Source organism: Crocodylus siamensis, chromosome 1 (assembly GCF_052110815.1).
Source record: "Crocodylus siamensis isolate JL-2025a chromosome 1, ASM5211081v1, whole genome shotgun sequence".
NCBI classification, from domain to species: domain Eukaryota; kingdom Metazoa; phylum Chordata; order Crocodylia; family Crocodylidae; genus Crocodylus; species Crocodylus siamensis.
The window spans coordinates 1136929-1158527 of NC_143395.1; the positions used below are offsets into that span (position 1 = coordinate 1136929).

A 21599-nucleotide genomic window follows, 5' to 3' on the forward strand; every position below is an offset into this window, starting at 1 on the left:
TCCTAGTATGTAACCTACACTTCCCTTGCTGCAACTTGAGCCCATTGCTCCTTGTTCTGTCACAGATTCATAGAAGTCAGGTTGGAAGGGACCTTGTAGATCACCAGGTCCGACCCCCTGCCCTGGGCAGGAGAGAAAACTGGGCTCAAATGACCCCAGCCAGGTAGACATCTAGTCTCCTCTTAAAGCCCCCCAGGGCAGGAGCCAGCACCACTTCCCTTGGGAGTTGGTTCCAGATCTTAGCCGCCCTGACCGTGAAGTAGTGCCTGCAGATGTCTAGCCTGAACCTACTCTCTAGCAACTTATGGCCGTTGTTCCTTATTACTCCGGGAGGCGCTTGGGGGAACAAGGTCTCTCCCAATTCCTGCTGGTCCCCCCCGGTGCGTTTATAGACAGTCACCAGGTCCCCCCTCAGACTTCTCTTGTGGAGGCTGAACAGGTTCAGGTCCCGCAGTCTCTCCTCGTAGGGCCTGCCCTGCTGCCGAGTGGCCTCCTCTGGACCCTCTCCATGCTGTCCACATCCCTCCTGAAGTGCGGCGCCCAGACCTGGACGCAGTCCTCCAGCTGAGGCCTGACCAGTGCCGCATAGAGGGGGAGGATCACCTCCTTGGACCTGCTCGAGATGCATCTGTGGATGCAGGACAAGGTACAGCTGGCCTTCCTGACTGTGTCCTTGCTTTGGTGGCCCACGTTCATCTTGGAGTCAATAATGACTCCAAGATCTCTTTCTGCCACCATGCTCTCGAGAAGGGAGTTCCCCAGCCTGTAGGTCTGCTGCTGGTTCTTCCTCCCCAGGATGAACCAGCACTTGTCAGTATTCAATCCCATCCTATTCTCATTTGCCCACCCCTGTAACCTGTCCAGGTCCAGCTGTATCCTGTTCCTTCCTTCTAGCATGCCTACATGACCCCAAATCTTGGTGTCATCCACGAATTTAAACAGGGTGCTTTTCACCCACTCGCCCAAGTCACTGAGTAAGGTGTTGAACAGCGCGGGCCCGAGGACCGAGCCCTGGGGGACCCCACTGCCCACTTCCCCCCAGGTCGAATATGACCTGTCCACAACCACCCTCTGAGTGCGACCCTTGAGCCAATCTGCAATCCATCTGACTGTATAGGCATCAAAGCCACAGGCACCTAGTTTTTTAATGAGAATGGGGTGGGAGAGAGTGTCAGAGGCCCTGCTGAAGTCCAGAAAGACTACGTCCACAGCAACACCTGCGTTCAATGCTTTTGTGACCTGATCATAAAAGGCAATCAGGTTGGTCTGACAGGACCTGCCCCTAATGAAACCATGCTGGTTGCCCTTAAGCATCATCCCTGCTGCTGGCCCATCGCAGATGTGCTCCTTGTGCCTATCATCTGCCCCCAATGTGAACAGTCCAGCTCCATCCTCTTTCAAACCCCGCTTTAGGTAGTTCCTGCTATGGGTTGGCTCAATGCCACCAGGAGAGCTCAGTCACTGTATAAACGCTGCAATTCGTCTTCTTTTGCAGGCTACGTAAAATGGCAGAATTAGTTCTATTAAAAATGAAGTCAGACAAAATCAAGTTTTAGATTATCGCCCATTAGAAATGAGTTGCCACAATTCAATTCCACTGACATACTCAGGGGTGTCTATTTAGATATTACCTGTAATAAACGGTGAATTAAATTTATGTGCTGCTGTTGAGAAGAACAGTGCCTGAAATCTCAGCCTTATAGCATCCCATATCTATTTGAGCAGAATAATTTATAAAGGTGAATAATGGTAACACTTAAAAACCTACAGCAGCACTGAATGGCTCGTTCAATTCTACAGGAGATGAACAATCACTCAGTGGTTTTATATGTATTAAAAAAAGTTGCTGGCCTAGAAATGTAGTTCTAGTTTTATCTTTAAATCTGCTGATGGTTTTGGTTAAATAGGACAGCCCTTAATTAGGTATGCAGACATGTTTTCCATTTTTTGAGATGTTACGATTTTGTAATATAGAATTACTGAAGGAGTTGTAGCATGAATCTATCAGAGAATTAGAAATATCTGTTCATTAGTACCTAGTCTTCAGCTATAATAACTTATAATACCATAATCATACAGTGTCTTTAATTACTAAAGAATCCCAAGGTACTTAAACTATACATACACAGGAATGATTTAATTTACCAGAGATATGCTACCGCCTCTGAGGTGGAACAGAGATGCTCTTGAACAGTGCTCTACAACCCTGCAAATAGTTTAAGACAGGAAATGATCATCACATCAATACAACACAGCCAAATTAAACCGGGTCTACCCAGACAAAATGCAATTAATCTGTACTGTAATCTGGCCATAGCGCAATTTTGAACTCCTTCTCCATTGCTGCAAAAGTTGCCCAGGGATTCTTAATTACAAGCAATCATAATTTTGGCTTCATTTTTTATTTCTCATTTATTATTGGCATCAGAACAAAATGCTCAACTTTCCTCAAAAATGTCATTCCCTGAGTATGTCTCTCCCACTCCTCAGCTTCCTTCCTCTCCCAAAACTCAGGCAAAGGGGTAGGGGTCTTGTAGTCTGTCTGCCCTGAAGATCACTGAACTCAATCTGATTCACAATAAGGGATGAAGAGTTTATCAAACCCTTCGTAGGATCCAAACATAAGATGTTCTCTCTATTTGAAGCCATGGGGCTTCAGCTCAAATACGTGATTACAGCTGAAGCAGAACTCATGGGGAAGGGGAGGGAAGGAAGAGGCTTCATGAGGACTCATGCCTCTTACTGACACAGTAATACTTGCAGCTAACCCAGGTAGCTCCTTGGAAGGACTAGCTTAGTTTGTGAAATCCGAGGTGAAGAAAAAGTAAAAGGAGCAGGAGCATGTCATTTAAAATTGTAATATTTCTGGATCGTTATTGGTATGAAGAGAGATCAAGTGCAGCTCTCCAGACATCAAATCCAATTACTAGCTCCTGGTTAAAGTTTGTATACCTCACAGAAACCACTCCAGATTTCCTTGGATTGAAAAGAGTTATCGGGGTCAACTCTCAGCTTCCCTAGGATAGAGCATCTCCATAAACCACTGCACAGCCACGGGTGGAAAAACCATTTCCAGTGATTGCAATAATCCTCCTGACCCCAGGTAACTACACAATAAAATCCTTTCAGCTACCTGTCGTGCCCCTAATGCCGGTGCACCCTTGACCTGCGAGCCTGGGTCGGCATGACCGGCTTGGCGCGAGGAGAGGGATTTATAACCGGAGAGGTGGGTGATAACGGTGAGCAGGAGTCAGATGATTTAAACACAGCGTATTGGTTACACAGAAAGTTTATTTTACTTACGCTACTGATGTGATGCAGCGTAGGCAGAGGAGTTGATTTATTCAGTTACAGCATGCAGATATCATGTTACCCAGCATTTACAGGGTGGGTAATAGACTTGATTCCGAGCAATTCATATAAGCCGTTGCAGTCTGCAGATTACCAAGAGCTCTTGATAAGAAAGATAACGACAAAGATAGACAGGCCGGCAAGACGGGGGTACGCCAGAAAGATACGTAGGCGGAGAGATAATATTTGTTGTGCACAATCTGTTCTTCTTGAGTGTATACGCAGTTCTCTGCTTTGGGCGGAAGTTCTTTCAAAGTTATACTTGGCAAAGGTGACCAATTACTATACGCCAGGCATGAATCGCTGTTAATACAGAGGAATAAATTACAATTACAGAGTTTGTTGTGTTAGCTTCTGACCTTTTGTCATCGGCATCTGAAATCAAAGACTTTGATCTTTGACACTACCAACCAAATGACACTGCAACACTTCATCAATAAACAGTGCATAAATAGGATTATGAAAATTACTGATCCATGAAAGCAGTGTCATAGAAATCCTAATATTTTACCCCAACAGGTCACTTTTGGGGCTATGATTAATATACTTGGTCACCTATTTGCCAATGCTTTTCTTCATGTCCAGTTTGCAGAGGTATGCGGACAGCAAGACGCCCTTAGTGTCGCCTCGTCCTGAGTATTGTGCAGAAAATTGTCTTATGCCAAATTTCATAAAGTGCAAGAACATTTAAGAGCAGATGCAACAGGGTATGGGAGAAACCCATCAACATCACATCATCAGGACCTCAATAAATCAAACACTGAGACAACTTGCAACACAAGCAGGCAATCCAAAAGTCTAAGATCTTACATTCTGGGCAGATGCATATAATGAATGGGAATCATCCTTTATTATCTATGTACCCAAGTTAGATATTTCTATAATATTGTAGTATTAAATAGCAGTGTAGCATCTCTGTGCCAAGCAGGTAAATTATATCTGCATGCAGAGGTCTGTAGAGCAGTGATACTCAACCAAGGTGCCACAGCACCCTGGGGTGCCCTGAGATCCTTTCAAGGGTGCTGTGGGGTGCCTGTTAAGTGTACAAACATGTTTCACAAGCTAAACCCAGAGATTTCAAATAGAAATCTATAGGTTAAAACCATTCTACCCTGTTGTGGTTTTTCTTTGCAATAGAAAAGATTCTTTGGGTACATCCAATATCCTTTATTAAACCAACTCAAATTTGAGTTGGTCTAATAAAAGCTGCCAGAGGTACCCAAAAAACCTTGTCTGCCTATGTCCTAAGGATAACAGAGTCTAAACTAACACAGCTACAACCTACACCCCTGCAATAGAAAAACCACTCTATTATTTTTCTATAGTCAAAAAAATGAGTGTAACCTAAGAGCTGGCATTTTCTAAAGGTGACCATGAATCTAATGAGGGGTGCCCCAATCTAAAAATGTTGAGAGCTGCTGCTGTAGAGCAGGGATAGCCAGTCCGTGGAACGTGTGCCACAGGCAGCACACAACACAGAGACTGGTGGGGTGAAAGGGAGACGACTAGACAGAAGGGCAGGATTGGGGTTGGAACAGGGCTGCCAGCAAACGGGAGGGGAAGAAGCAGTGGGGTCCGCACTTCCCTTGCTGACCTGCTCATAACTCAGCTCCACTGGAGGGGCCACGTGGAGGACAACTGCAGCAGCACCTGGGGTCTTTGCCTTCCCAGGAAAGGTAAGACTGATCACCTGCTTCCCTCTCCCTGCTTTCTGATGCTCGGCACCACCCCCCATCACAAACCACAGGAGAGTTTTGCTCAAGGCACAGAAGTTGTTAGTTATACCCCTGCCCTGGCAGAGCCCAGGCCAGGACCTGCATGTCTGCAGCAAGCTCCACAACTGGGGAGCCACAGAGTGAGACTAGTTGTGTCACTGCCCTTTGCCAAGCCCTCTGTGCTGCAACCCAGCAGGGCATCCTTCATGCAGTCCCACACAGGGCCCTCCACACAGGGTACCCCCAGTTACACCCAGGCCCAGGGTACCAACGTCACTACCCCACAGAGTCCTGAGACCAGGATACCATGGAGTAGCACTGCTCCAGATCCTGCCTTCAGGTACACGTTATCCCACTGCCCCATGGAATCACACTGGCCCTCAAGGCGATGCCCAACTGGGCCCTGAAGTTGTAACAGGGGCAACCCCATTAATAGGGTTCCCACTGGACGTCCTGCCCAGTGACAGAGCGGGCTGCTCCAGTGCATGCCAGTGACACGCTGCAGGCAGCCTCTGGTATTCAGCTGTGCGAGGGTACAAGTCACACGGTCAGTGTCACCGACTCTGGAGGTGATGCTTTGAGGCTTTGCACATGCCAGAGTGCTGCTTCATCCTTAGGCCCCGTTTGCGTTGTTGCATGGGAAGTGTGGGCCCTGAAGCTGTTACTGGGCATGTGGCAAACCTACCACTCGAAGTACCTTTAGGTGCCTCAAGCGATCAAAGACACTCGTGGCCATAAAATAATGAAGTTATTGCACCACATATGGAACCCTTTAGACCTGAGACTCCCACACCAAAGGCCCCATACTAGTGCCCAGTCACAGCAGTGGTTTCCCACACTTCTTCCAAATATTCACTAGGAATCTTTTAACTTCATTTTTCTTTTTAATTCTAAGCCCAAATGATGCAAAGCAATAGAGCAGGAGTAGCATGTGAGCCCCAGCCATTCAGTTAAAGGGAGTGCTGGAATGGAGGTGGGAGGCTTGAGCTTCCTACTCCATGGAAGTGGAAAGGTGGCAAACATTTCTGTGACAGGAGTCTCCACCAAGCCCAAAGATGGTTCTTACCTGGCCCTGCTGCTGCTAAATTAAGGACTTTGGATCGCCACTCGTCACGCATAACTGCAGCGTTTACTGGGCCAGAGAAGGGTTAACCTGGCTCTTGATGGTATCTTGCTGCTGCTCTGCTCCACAAGGACTAAGAACCCAAGCCCTCCCGCCACTAGCATTCTGGCATCCCAGGGTGCAAAACTATGAGCTACGCCTCTGGGGATGAGGATCAGAGTGGCATTTGGGGAGCAGGGGCTTAAATTGTGGTACACCTGCCAAAAACTTTGGCCACCACTGTTATAGAGGATCCTGCAATCTGCCCTTTCCATGGTAAAGGAAGCTTTTTTCTTCTTGCTCCCCTCTCCCCCTGCCATTTATTCCACTCACAGAAAGTAGCACTTTTAAAAGTACTGCACACAGCTAAACTTCACAGGCCTGCCTGCAAGGCAAGGAAGCATCATTGCCACATTGCATATGGAAATGCATGCAATGGGGCCAAATCCTCTCCTGGCGGTAAGTGAACATCACATATAACGGAGCCAAGCTCACTCAGATCAGGAGAGAATTTGGCTCAGAGGAGTGGAGTGGCTGAAGACAGCCCAGCAAGACAGTGACAGCAAGATTTACAACTCAAGGACTTCTTGCTCATGGGTCCCAGAAATCCAACAGCGCCTCCAACTTCATGTTCATCTGTCGCCTCTGGTCTTATTTCAAATGAGCGTGAACCCCCTGTGTTGCACATATGCACTGCACCTAGCAAACAAGGTACCAGTTTATACAGAGGGCTCAAAGGCATCCTGGATGATAAGAATTAGGAATATTTAGTATTTGGCAGAGGTTCTCAGGTTGCAGAGCCATGACCCAAGCATTTCTTTGCAACCACAGGACAAAGTGATCTATCACAGTACTAGGCAATCCTCCCCTGATTGTGCTCACTGCACAAAGCAGACCATCCACTTTGCTGTCCTCTGGGGGCTCCAAATCATAGAAAAGTAGGGTTGGAAGGGACCTCCTGAGGTCATCTAAATCCAGCCCCCTGCTCGAGGCAGAATCATCCCCGACTAAACCACCCTGCTCAAGTCCTCATCTAACCTAGTCAATATAAGTATGCAATCAACCACCCTGCTGCTGATGGAAACCTGTAACAAAACCCTTCAACAACCTGCTCTAAGTTGAACCTTCACCTTCGCCGGGCACATAACTGTGGTTTCTGTATTTTTCTCCACCAAGAGATTTTCCCAAGGACCGAAAATGATATAATACTAACAATGGTCCTAGCAGGAGCTTTTCTCATTCTCGTGTATTCCCATGCCAGTCTGTCAGATTTATTTTCCTCTAAGTTTTTTAAAAAGCAACTTGAAAGCAGTACTTTCTACTTTCAAAAGCACTATGAGCAATAGCTCAGCAATGGTTTTGATAATTCCCTGCTGGGAGGAGAGTTTAATGCAGGTGTACGGCTTTTGACAGCAGCTAGCTGCACAAAGGGTAGCTCCATGTCTGTCCAGTGTCGAAAACAAACTGATTTATTGATATATAGGTTTGGATTTGATGGGTCAAGGTATCCTGATCTCAAGACTATCAATTTTATCAGAATTCAACTACATTGACCACATCCTGCTAACACCTAATTAAAATTTACCGCATTGCATTTAACAGCCACCCTTTCTGCTGTTACCGGTAGAAAACCCAAAAATGAATAAACCCCTGACTTCCATGGTGGTGAGCGCTGCGGGAGGGCGGAGAAGGGGGAATGCTCAGGGGTACAATAAAAATCTAACCCCCTGCAAGCTGGGTTGGAAAATGGGGGGCGGATATGGAAACTGACTGAAACTTATGCCAGTCCACGATTGATTAGGACTCGTTTCCCCAACCTTTTAGGTTGGTTGGGGAAAAAAGGTGTCATTTATTCTTTTGTCTTTATTAGGAGACTATTTTACAGATGGTCTTTGCTACCTTCATGTCCTTCCTGGCTGGTAAAATGTAACAGGAGACAATGCATGAGGTGACGACACAATGCAAAGCACTGTAGACAATACAGAGGAAACAATCCAAAAGCTGTAATAAATATAATTTTTCACTAAGTCCTGAAATGCATCATATACATACTGTCAAGTGTGAGGTACAATAATCACTTATCTTCCATTTAGTAAAATGGGCTTTATGAACCAAGATATATAGAATATAGCCAAGAGGTTACTACTAGAACCTCGATCTTCTGCATTTCTTTCCTCCCACTGCACATCTTTACCTCTGTACAGCAGTTTCCTGTAATTACAGTTACATCTCCTGTAATTATTTGGATGCAGGTGCAGGTGGCCCTGTCCGCATCTCACGTAAGTGCCAGGTGAGCACATGAAAGTTGATTTGCAGGTACACACCAGGGGAAGGTATATTCATGCCAGAACAGTGATACTCTGAGGTGTCTCCTGAAACGCAAGTGGCTCTTCAATTTATTACATACCAATCTTTGCTGAAAATGCAAATGTTTTATTTTATGTTTTTAACTAAATGCACTGGGCATATATGTTTCCTATACACAGAATGAGGCGACTATGGAAAATCATGGTCCAAATACTGTAGTTTCTTCTCCTGAACTAGAGAAAGTTTGCCACAATTTACCAGAGGACCTATACAGAGCTGTTTTGGCTCTTTAGTTAAAAGTGCTCATGTGGTTCTTTAGCCAAGTAGAACCATGGTTTCCCCACATAAAAAGCCTACACACATACTGGGCCTATATCTAGACATGTATCCATAAAAATAAACTCAATTACTGAACAAAAAAACAGGCCCTAAAAAACACTTAGTTCCTTACTGCTAAGATTCTGTTTAACATTTTAAAAAATTAGCATTAAATTGGCTATCGTTTTTAACACTGCAACTGTTCAGTATTTGAAGTGATCATTATTTTTCACATTTACTCTAGAAACTATTTTTGAAGGACTGATCATTGAACAGCTTCTGTTCTATCTTTGTAGACTTGCACATGGAAAATACATGAACTTTCAGCTGCAATGCTGGCTACCTGCCAAGAATGGCAGTTTTTTCAGTGACTGGATGTTTAATACAATTTAAAGGCAATATTTACCCCACTAAAACTTTTAGCAGCTATATTTAGAATGCCAATAACCCTCGTCTCCCAAACAGTAAATTTACTGTAGATTAGATGCCTGTTTTCATGCTGAACTATAATGCATAAAAACCAGAACCTTTATTTTCATTGTGGATTGCAGTTACCCTGATGGAAATGAAAGCTCTCAACAAACTTCTGATGGCCTTTTTCTTGCAGCTAGAAGTTATATACCTGTGTTTCAAAGGTTGCAGGGATACCACATATATTACAGTAAAAGACAAACATACGCCTCCCACCACAACATGGCGTTACCTTTCTCCCTCCAACAACTGAAGTATGGCAGAAGGCTGTATGTCATCTCTCCAGACCATGCAACCCAAGGTCATCAAGCGCAAAGCGCAAGTGTCATGCTAAAATGCGTTTACTCCCGAGATCTGCATGCCTAAAAACTGCATTAGAGAAGTTGAACTTGCATAAAATTGAAGTCAATGAGAAGTCTATTACTTTCCTATACTGAGAATGCTTAAAATGGCTGCATTTCATTTAGTCCCATACACTTATACTTGCTTAATTATACTTGTATTCATTCATATGGATATGGTTTGATGGTTGTATTGAATTCCTACTCAGCCAGCAGCTCAACAAAACAGCAGAATGACGAATTCCCAGAACACAAATCCTAATTCCTCAGACTCCTAAAGCTCTTGCCTAACCCAAATGTTCTGCTTGGTAGACCTGCTGGCAAGTCTGATTCATGAATCCTCCATCCACTTACCCGTGGAGTCACCTCGTCTCTCTAATGCTACAAGGGAGTGTTTATCGGATTCCACACAACGAGGTGTCTGTGCCGGTAGAATCCCATTACTCCTGCTGAGTGCTTGATTTATTCTGGCTATTATTCTAATTATTTTAGCAAACCACCTGCTGGGTGGGGAGCCAGGGGTTGCAGATTTTGGCAAGTGCAAATATTATAGCTAACAACCAGGGTGTGTAAATGGCTTGTAATCCCAGGCACAATAATATGGGTGGGGTGAGGGTAAAAATATGAAACAAGTTCTTCAATATCATGGCTGCCAGAAGGTAGGGCAGGGTGACACTGTGGAGACTGATCAATTCAGAGATGAATAAGCCTTCATAGGCAACAGCCTATTTAGCATTTGATGAAGTAGGATGTCACCTACAAAAATGTATGCCTCTCTGTACCAATTAGTGTGCAAGGTGCCACCCTACCCTGCTTCTGCTGGAATTAAGTCTAACAAGGCCTACTGATACCTGTCTCGACATATGGCACTCAAAAGGTAGCAGCTGCGAGTTAGGGGAAACATTGGTAATTGATGGGACACCAAGGACAAAAAGGGCATCATGTTTGCCATTGTAACTACCAGTTCAATTTGAAGTGCCTTATATTCCCAGTAAATGCAGGTTTCCCTCAATTTATGCAGGTTCTGTACATGCAAATTTCCTCTTATGCATTTGTTACATGACAGGTAAATTCACTCTTATGCAACTGGCACAGGCACCCATCCCAAGCACGCAAGCCTTTGGGGGGGGGGGGGGCCACTGAGTCAGGTCCCCGCTCACCCCAGCTCCTGCTGCCCTGGGAGCAGCTGATGCCAGCTACCCCAAATCCCTCAGGGCTCCACTTGTCCCCTCACCCCAGCTCCTGGGCTGTGCCATACCATGGTGCAGGCAGGTAATATCAGCTGCTCCTGGGTCTGCTGCAGCAGGAGTTGGGGTGAGTGGAGACAAGTGGAGCCCTGGGAGGTTCAGGGCACGGTCCAGCCCAGTGGCTGCAGGGGCTGGGGTGAATGGTGAGAAGTGGAGGCCTGGAGCTACACCAGGGAGCAAAGCAGAGGGACCTGTAAGTGAGTGCAGGGCACGGGATGGGGAGGCGCAGCTCTTGCTGCTACACACATCCTGGGAGGGCTGTGGGACTGCACTGGCTCTTCCCGGGAGGTGCATGGCCCTGGATCCGTGTACTGGATGAGAGCAGGCTGCCACTGCAGGCTGGGGCCGGCAGCAGCACCGGGCTCTTCCTGGCACTTGGTGGTGGTGCTGGAAGGGCAGGTTGTGGGGGCTACGGTGAATTTTGAGGTGGCAGCAGCCCCCCTCCCGGTGCCACTGCCTGCCCTGAGTCTGCTGCAGCTTGCTCTCATCTCATGCAGAGATCTGGAGGCACACATCCCGTGGGAAGAGACCAGCACGGCCCTCCCAGGGTGCATGTAGCAGCAAGAGCCGTGTCCCCCATCACGCACCCATTTAACAGTTCCTTCTGCTTTGCTCCCTGCTGCAGCCGACGAGCTGTGCTGCACCCCTCCCCCTGCCCCTTCCCTAGGCCCAGCCTTACTCCCTCCCTCCCCGCCGTGGGAACATATCCCTATTTCTAACATTATAAACTGGGTTCCCTTTATGCAAATTCGATTTATGCAGTTTTCTGGGAACGCATGTACTGCATAAAAATCGAGGGAAACCTGTAATTGGAACTATCGACTTTCCTATCAAAAGTTACTAAAACCAATACATCAGCTAGTGTCTAGGGCAAGGTGCTCAGATCTCTCTCCTGAAGTCATGTCAATCATTCCTCTTCCACACACAGGGAAAAATGGAAAATAAGCTTGTGCTAGGAAGAACTTTATTTTCAGGGTGAATGGATTTGTTTTCTCCAGGCTTCCTAATGACCATAAAATAAGAAATAAAGAAATCCTTTTACAGAAAGACAGAATAAAAGTAAGCTAGAGGCATCTCTCTTCTGCAAAGTTAAGGGCACATTATGAGACTGTAGCTGTGATGACAGTGTTTGTAATTCTTTCTCAAATCATATATAAAGCAAGAAACTTAACTCTGGAACTCATCTGCCTGGTACTATTGCAGAGACAACAGATTAATTAGTATGCTCTTTACTTGGTCCTTCACTTTACTCTCTCATTTCTGTGTAATAAATGGCTAAGTATATACAAGTGTGGAATAACATGTTTATATAGCCTGGTAGTTTTCTAGCAGCGCATAGCCCCACTTCAACAACAAACCCAGTTGAAACCACATGAGAAATTACATTTCTTTACATGCTTATAAAACATTGTGATAAAAAGGGTACCTTGTACTTGGCTAAATGCAGAGTCTTGAGACTGGGAAAAAAAGGGTATCCACTTGAACCAACTTCATGTACATATACATTAAGAGCCATTTACCAGAGGAAGAGCCTGGACAGATGTAATGCCCGAAGAGATTCAAAGGCCCTTGAAGCCCAAAGGGTGAGCAGACAGACAGACCCACATGTCCTCTGAAGCATCCCAAGATGGAAGAAACACCGTGTGCACACTCCACAGAGCATGGCAAGGGAAAGCCGAGTCCTCCAGCATCCCACAGAGCTCAGCTCCCCACCCCAACGGGGAGGGGGAAAGAGAGCAGAGCACACCATCAGTGAGCACTCTCTCGTGCACTTTGCCTCTGTTCCTCTGGAGCGCACCCACCAGCACCGCAGGGTGCATGGCCTCTGGACTCCTGACTCCGGCAAAGGGGTATGGAGGCAGGGAGCTGCTGCAGAGCAGAGCCTGCAGAGCACTTAAGTGACAGCTCCGCTACCCTGTAGGGCAGGGAGGATGGGGAGAGGAAGCACAGCTCCAAGCCCCAGTGGCTCCCTGTTGCACCCCCTGGCTGCATGCAGACATGGTGATTTTGAAGCACCCCAACCAGGGGGGTGCAGCAGGGAACTGTGCATCCGTCTGCAGCTGAAGTGTCCATTTTTCTTAGAATCATATAATCGTAGAAATCGGGTCGAAGGGACCTTGTAGATCTTCAAGTCCGACCCCCTGCCTGGGCAGGAGAGAAACTGGGCTCAGATGACCCCAGCCAGGTAGGCATCAAGCCTCTTCTTAAAGACCCCCAGGGTAGAAGCCAGCACCACTTCGTTTGGAAGTTGGCTCCAGATCCCAGCCACCCTGACCGTGAAGTAGTGCCTGCAGATGTCTAATCTAAACCTCTTCTCCAACAACTTGTGGCCATTATTCCTTGTTATGCAGGGGGGCGCTTGGGGAAACAAGGTCTCTCCCAAAGCCTTCTGGTCCCCCCTAGTGAGTTTATAGACGGTCACCAGGTCCTCCCGCAGCCTTCTCTTGTGAAGGCTGAACAGGTTCAGGTCCTGCAGTCTTTCACCATAGGGTCTGCCCGGTTGTCCCCGATCATGCGTGTGGCCTCCTTTGGACCCTCTCCATGCTGTCCACATCCCTCCTGAAGTGCGGCGCCCAGACCTGGATGCAGTACTCCAGCTGTGGCCTGACCAGTGCCGCATAGAGGGGGAGGATCACCTCCTTGGCCCTGCTCGAGATGCATCTGTGGATGCACGACAAGGTGCGGTTGGCCCTGCCAACTGTGACCTTGCATTGTCAGCCCATGTTCATCTTGGAGTCAATAATGACCCCACGATCCCTTTCTGCTCCGTGCTCTCAAGAAGGGAGTTTCCCCATCTTAGAAGTGTGCTGCTGGCTAATACTGCCCACGTGCAGCACCCTGCACTTGTCAGTGTTTAAACGCATCCTGTTTTTGTTAGCCCACCCCTGTAACCTATCCAGGTCTTGCTGCAGTCTTTCCCTCCCTACTAGCGTGTTCACCTCACCCCAAATTTTGGTATCATCAGCGAATTTAAACAGGTTGCTTTTCACCCCGTTGTCCAAATTGCTGATAAAGAGATTGAACAGCGCGGGCCCAAGGACCAAGCCCTGGGGGACTCGGCTGCCCACTTCCCCTCAGGTTGAATATGACCTGTCCACCACCGCCCTTTGAGTGCGACCCTGCAGCCAATCTGCAATCCATCTGACTGTGTAGGCATCAATGCCACAGTTGCCTAGTTTTTTAATGAGGATGGAGTGGGAGATGGTGTCAAAGGCCTTGCTGAAGCCCAGAAAGACTACATCCACGGCGACACCTGAGATCAGTGCTTTTGTGACCTGATCATAAAAGGCAATCAGGTTGGTCTGACATGACCTGCCCCTAATGAAACCGTGCTGCTTGCCCTTGAGCATCATCCCTGAAGCCGGCCCATCGCAGATGTGCTCCATGATGATCTTCTCAAAGCGTTTCCCTAGGACTGAGGTAAGACTGACGGGCCTATAGTTGCCCAGGTCCTCCCTCCTCCCTTTTTTAAACATGGCCACCACGTTGGCTATCTTCCAATCATCTGGCCTCTGACACCGTCTCCCACCCCATCCTCATTTTCAAATGTAGCTGCTTCCAAATTGCTTCAAACATTGTACCTGCCCCTACCCGGAGGCCTGTACAGGAAAGCCAGGGGATGTGGAGCTACGGGGTTGGACTGGTCTTTATCCAAACGCAACCCTTCTGCAGCTGCCAGTCCTGCTGACCTTCTTAGCCGGCTCTTCCTGCTCTCTTTTCCCTTTTGGCCTTTGTACCACCTGCCCATTTCCTCCTGCCTCGCTCTCCTCATTTGCTGACCCTCTATTGAGTCACAGGCCTCAGGACCCATCCTGCTCCCCGGCCATCTGTTTCCTCAACCCCTGCTCTCGTGCTGCAAAGCAACACAATAAACCTGCGACCACATGAACTTCCTCCAGTAGAAATGAGTTTTCTCCTGTTCCAACTTCTCCATGTTTCCTGCTAAAACGCCTCCCCTATTCCAGTCTAACCCCATGCTCATGATGGCGACTGCTCTTTCATGGATCCTCAAGCACTGCTCTCCTCTCTTCACACAGGGTCTGGTCATTTGCTTTCAGAAGAAAGCTGACAAAATACAGCAGGGCCTTCCTCCCCCCCTTGTACCTCAGCCCATCTCTCCTTCTTCCTTTCCTTCCTACAACTACCCCCTCCTCCCCAGATGCTCTTCTAACCCCTCCACTTGTCCTACTGGACCCCAACCCATCCCTTGCTCCACAACCGAGGCCTCTAAGTGCTATAGGTAACACGCTACTAGCTGTGGCCCCATTACCTGCCAGCATGTGGGAGCTGGCCAGGACACCATGCTCAAAAGCCCTCCTCCTCCCTAAAAAACCCACCACATGGACCACGTGCTCCTTAAATGGTCGGGACCACAATTTTCTGGGCCACCCAGAAGACAGGCAAGAAACAGGGCAGCATCTGGTACTAGGGGTCACTGGTTTGTTTTTACCATGGAAGACTGCAGTGTCCTGAAACCCCAGCTCTTCTCTGCAAAGAGAAGAAAAAAACACCATTATGGGGTCCCAGAATGCAGGCTCCTCAGGGGCTTCCTTATCAAATGTGTCTAATTCACCAATTAAAATGTGTAGGGCCAGGGGACTTTAAAGGGCAGGCCCCACAGACACAATTACAGATTTGATAATTAAGCCATGATCTCCCCTTCTAATGCCATCGCCAACAACAAAAAGATTCAGCGAGTCCAATTCTGCCTGTCTGACCCTCCGACTTCAGATAACCCTCAATGACACCCCTGCTATTCCACTCTCTTGGATGAATATTTGGGATTTAGTCAGCATTTCTGCTGGTCCAGAGGGAGAAAGACAAGCTCCTTCTCTCATCGCTGGGCTGACTCTGCCTGACTGACAGATAAAAGAGTAGTAATACTAAACACACATTTCTTAACTTGTCATTTTCCTGGTAAGAGGCAATGTTTTCCTCCTGTGGAACTTGGAGGCAGCCCGGTGCTGCCCTCCGATAAAGCCCTGCCCTTCACCTCAAGCCATAAGAAACTTTCTTCCAAATCTTCCCCAGCCTCCTGCTATAAACAGCCACGGGCCCACTTCCAAATCCCACAAGGAGAATGCACTACCTGTTTTTATCAACAAGGAGAGAAGCTGTGCAGAAGGAAAGAGAAATATTTACTTAGCAGCAGCGATGTCTAGTTGTACCTGCTGGCACTATCCTGAACAAGTCCTTCCTCTTCGTTTTTGTATCCTTCAACACTCAGACTATTGTGTATGCTCATCTCTTGATTCCTATCCAAGAAATCTGTCTCTTTAAATCTTGTCTGTCGCTTGCTTTTGTAACTTCTATTTCAATTCTCTCCGGCTTGTTTCTTCCCAGTAATGATGCATGCACCCACGAATCAACCCAGAGATGAGGGTGCGACTTCCCAAGACCTTCATGTGGGATTGCTACTTCTTTCTGCTACCATAGCACAATCTCAGAATTCGTACTGGAAATTCAGAGATCATTTCCTGTCTCTACTAGCATTAGGAAAAAATGTAATCAAGCAGCGAAAGCTAAGGAGTCCGAGTAAGGAGTTTTTCATCTCTACCTGCCACCTCACCTGTGACTTTGTGCAAGTTTTTCAATCTGTAAAATGGGCTAATACTGCCAGGGTGCTGTAAACATTTATGAAGTGCTCAGAAACATGTTATAAAAATCATAGGGAAGCACCATTACTACTTTAAAGGTTTGTGTAACTGTATTTTGGAAGACTGCTCCCTAGATGTATTTGCTTGCAAGTTTTTAATGCATATCAAAGATTATTTTCTACCAAAAGAGCCATTAATTAATATCAGAAAAAACATATTCTACAGGGACCTTAATGACTCAGTCTTTCACAGGGAAGGGAGACAATTTTCTAAATCAAGTAGCTCAACCAAATCTTCCTCCCCCTCATTCAACCTGAAAATGAATTTTGTGTTAAGGGTACTTAGAAGGCACTACTGGATAGGACACCAACCATAACCAAGCCAAAAAACAGAGGAAACCTCAGATCCACTGAGGCAAAAAGACACAAGCACAATGGTGTCCAGTCGTACTCACAACAAACTGGTCGATATCCCTTTCCAGGCCCATGTTCGGCAAGTCGGGCATCATGTGTGCCACCACTTTAAACCCAGCGTCCTTGGCTAAGTGAAATGACTCGCATACGGCCTTCACGGTGTGGCCCCTGGGAAGAAGAAAAAGCGATGAAAGAGACCCAAACACTGTGCATGGTCATCGGTTGTCACACTGACAGCGAACAAGAGCAGTCTTGGGCTGCACGGGGAGCAGGTGCATTTTGATGCATTTAATCAGCATTAGAGTCTAGCAGGCAAGTCTCCCATTATTCTCCCTTGACAAGAGAAATGAAGGGATGAGCCTGATTATGAACTCAACACCATCATTTCAGTTACAAAAGCAAAGTTATAATCTAACCAGAAAACATTTGAGCCTTTTGCTCCTCAACAGGGGCACTGTGAGACTGGCATAAGGGTCACAGCAGAGCAGATTCCCACCATGCAGCCGGGAGCTGCCTTCACCTTGTTACAGCCAGGTAGTTAGCTGTTCGAAGCTGCTGAAATATTATTTGCATTGAAACAGCACCAAGGAGGCTAAAATGGGAACAGAGCCTTGCTATTCTGGGGCTGTTTGAGAAGGAGTTGGTTTAACCTAAGACAACACATGGGAACATAATGCAAGAGGAGCGAAAGTGAGAGGTAAATAGTCTCACCTGATTACTCGGCCTAGCTAGCAGTGCCCCCGTGCTGCACTGCTTGCCATTCAAGCCACCCCTTTTGGAAAAAGGCAACTGCTCTCTAGTCTCTCAGGTCAGGGGGTGTAAAACATTCAGCCTGAGGGCTGGATCTAGTCCCCCCCCTTGGTTGCTTTCATTTGACTTGGCCCCCATTGGTCCAATCCACAAACCAGTGCAGAAACCAAAGGAGGACAGAGACACCCGAGTAATACCTGGAGCTGAGAGTGGAACTTTTAAATGATGGACCACAAGCAAGAAACTTTCCCCTTCCACCTTTATGGCTCAACAACTTTCTGCTTCTACTCTGGAAGCAACCCTTTTCCCCGAGGCAGCCACTGAGAGGCCAGGCCAAGAGCGGAGCTATTCTCCCCTGTCTGTTCTTGCTGCTACTCCCCAAGTTCTGGGGTGGGAGCCCTGGGGCCTCTGTTGAAATTAATGGTGCTCCCTGCCCAGGATTTAAGGTCCAGGAGATCCACCTCCTCTTCCTTCACCCTCACTTCCCTCCTATTATTTTTGCCCTTTTGAGACCTCCTCCACTACATCCTGCGTCGGCCAGTGACTGCACTTCACTGCGATACACCTTCAGATGTCAGCCCCTTCCCTTGCTAAACTCAGCTCTCATTAACCAACTGCTCCTCTAACGCTGTGGACCTTTTCTTTCCCCGTGCTCTGCAAGATCCACCCCCCTCACCTCATTTACATGTCTGTGTATGTTTTTTACGAGTGCCGTTTTATTTTATATGGTGTTAAAAAGCATGATGACGTTTTTCCAAATCTGTTCTGGGGTGCTATTATTCAGCACTTTGGGAAGCTGGAGGGGAAGGAATGAAGAGTCACTTCATAAATAAAATTATCTCCTTATTAGAAGAAGGATCCGAGTTGAATCAATAACTCAATGCCTATACCTAGATTTAAATATTCTTCTGCCTCCCAGCAATAGGAAGTGTACAAAACCCTACTAATGACTTACGATACATAATGGAAAGCAATTTCCAAACATATAGGCTAATTGCTTGTAATCTGACATTTAGCTACAAGCAAAATGTGAAAATTACACAAAAAAAAGAAGAAATCATCACTACACACACTAAATGAATAGAAGAAACCTAGAGCCATCTTAACAGAGAAATACTGATATCAATCTGCTCTAAAAATATTCCAATTCACTGCTTTAAAGAGCAGAAACATATTTTAAAAAATGCAGAAGTTGGCACAGATATGCATGTGAAAACAGCAATTTTCTACTCTGAGGGAGTCTGGAAAGCTTGCAGCAATCTTTTAAACACATTGCAAGCAGTTGCAATAGTTCCCAAACCTTTAAAAATCTAATCTTGTAATGGATTCTTTGCGAGTGAAATTAAAAGTCTGCCACATCCTGCCTCACTCCTCTGCAGGGCCAGCACCAAGCGAGGCAAGGTTTCACATGCCAGCTTTCGAAGCAGCAGAGATATATGGTTAAAGGTGTTGCAAGAAAAAAAGTAATTGGATGGTCAAAACAAGAGTAGAGGAATTAAAAACCAAAGATCACAGAGATGGATAACAGAGGTACTTGGAAAACTCCAGCTTGGGACAGCACAATGGTTTTAAAAGAATTTGTTAAAAAATAAGTTCAAGAAAAGTAAATGTTAAGCTGGAAGACTGTCAGAATTCACCACTGATTAATGCACCTAGGAAAAGAATGAGGTGCGTCTACTTCCTTTAGCTCTTGGTTATTTCCCTTCATAAAGCTCTGGTATGTAAAAGAAGAACAGTGCTGTCTGCTGGTAGGTATTTACTCAGCTGCGTGGCTTGTTCAGGAGGCTAGATTTCGTCTGGGACGCCACAGCTGTTTGCCTAGCCAGGCACTGAATCTTGCCTTTAAGCAGCAATGGGACTATCTTCACGCTCCAGATGCTACAGCAGGGATGGGCAAAAATGCAGCCCACAGACGAGATCCCGCTTGCCAACTGACTGGATCTGGCCTGCAGCTGCCCCATAGTGCTCTGCACGGGGCCCAGCCTCATCCGCTCTCGCCAGGCAGCCCAAGCTGTGCTCCCCCACATGCCTGCCAGCCTGGGCCCCGATCAGCATGCCCAGCTTCTAGCAGGGCTGTTCCCAGTGCTGCTCTGCTTCTCGGTCCTCCTGCTCCTGCCCCTGCCGCGCTGCTCTGGGCAGGTGGGAGAGGGGCACAGGGCACAGCGGCACCCAGCCGGCTGCAGCCACACCAAGAATGGTGCCACTGCAAGCTGCGTGCTGGTCCGGGCTGGGAGTATGGCACGGGCTGTCCCATGCGGAGGGCCGTGCGGACAGCCACAGACCACGCCGCCAGGGCGAGCTCTGCAGCACTCACCCTCTGCTTCCCTTCACCCTGGCTGGCTCCCGGGACCTAGCCCAGTCAGCACCCCCTCACCCCACCCCAGAGCAGGTTATGCAGAACGGACTGCGGCTCGGCCTGGGCCCCAGCCCCAAGCCATCACCACCTGGCTTCACCAACCCATCCCGCTGCCAAACACTGCTCCCCAAAGCCCCATAGGGAGTTTTGGCAAGTTGTTGCATGGGGCCCACAACAGCTAATCAAAAACTCCCTATGTGGCCCTGGGGCCTAAATAATTGCCCACCCCTGAACTACAGACTAAGCTTGGGAGAAAACAGGCTTCGGATCTTAAGTTCAAACATCCATAAGAAAACCTCCAGTGTTTTCCACTACAGAACTGTCCCTTCTAAGTTCACTTTGCTTGTCAAACCATACTCAAATTTCTCAGTATATTACCTACTGCTTTGTTATTAAAAATCTTAAATAGGCAACTGGCCCATGAGGGCAGATTTATGTAAAATGGAGGAAAAACAGAAAGATCCCCAGCACTGCAACAGCAGAGACTTTTCTTCTCCCATCCTTGCAGCTTTCAGGAGAACAACCTGAAAATATACAAATATACTCTGTTCTCTCTGTACATCACTGTTTTTTTGTAGTGGTTCAAGACCATAAAGAGCAAATCATAGACTTTTCTTACACTCCCCAACTCCTGAAACACTATATTTTGAATGACCCCTGATTAATGTATGAATAGGTATCATTTCTGGCTTTATACAAGTCTGTCTGCTGACCACTTACCTAGACTAGCCCCATGCTCTACATGGTTTAATCTAAGTGCCCTCTCTGTTCTTTAATATCCTTCAAGGATGTCGCACAGTTTACATGGCTTTTAACTCAGGTCCCTTCCGACCCTACCAACTATGAAACTATGAAAACTCACTCAAGCCTGCAAAACAACAAACTGCTCAGGACAAGGGTGCTGACTGTTGTTTGGACATATCCTATTTACTCTACAGGGTCGCAAGCATTTATGGAGTCATAAAAAAACCCCAGCATACTATACTATAAAATACTGGTTGGACAGGAACACCAGCATAATTTTATACAACATTAAACCGGAACCGTGAAGTATTCATTTCCAGACACTTTCTAGAGCAACATTTCTCAACCTTTCTAGACTCAAAGCACCCCTTTAGATGTCAGCTCTTAGCTTTCCCATGTTTCTGGACTGTGAAAAAATGGTAAGAGCAATTCTTCTGCTGCAAAGAACTGAGAAAAACCACAACAGGGCCAAATGGATTTGACACTACAGATACCTATTTGAAATATCTGGACTTAATCTTGCAAGTCATGTTAAAACCCTAAATTCCTAATTAATACTGTATGGCACCTGTAAAAAGTTCTCATGGCACCTGGCTTGAAAAATTACGATTCCTGAGTGCGACAGGGGAAAAAGCCACAAGCAGTCAGTCACATTAAGCGTTTCACCAAAATATTCTTCTCACCTGTTTGTATCTCTGGCCACATCCTCGTACACGCTTTGCACACCGATCTCCAGCCTTGTGCAGCCGTATGACAGCATGTCACTCAGGTGACGCTTCAGGCAGTAATCAGGCCTGGTCTCGATTGTGATCCCAATGCACTTTGTGAGGCTCCGCTCTGAATATCTGTAAACAGACAAAAAAACCCTTTCTTTGTTACAATCACAA

At 46.9% G+C, this 21599-nt stretch overlaps 1 protein-coding gene across 2 annotated transcripts in view; it reads right to left on the bottom strand.

Annotated features, from left to right (window-relative positions):
• The window catches only part of ELP3 (elongator acetyltransferase complex subunit 3), a 122538-nt gene that overhangs the window by 50447 nt on the left and 50492 nt on the right, over positions 1-21599 (bottom strand). For both annotated transcript variants that reach the window (XR_016438802.1, XM_090024682.1), the window contains exons 8-9: positions 21396-21557; positions 16904-17030 (exon numbers count right to left, since the gene is read on the bottom strand). Coding sequence is in view for 1 of the 2 variants with exons in the window: in XM_090024682.1 (XP_089880808.1) it covers positions 16904-17030; positions 21396-21557 (289 nt within the window). In the remaining variant the exon portion in view is untranslated. The remainder of the gene's footprint in view (positions 1-16903; positions 17031-21395; positions 21558-21599) is intronic.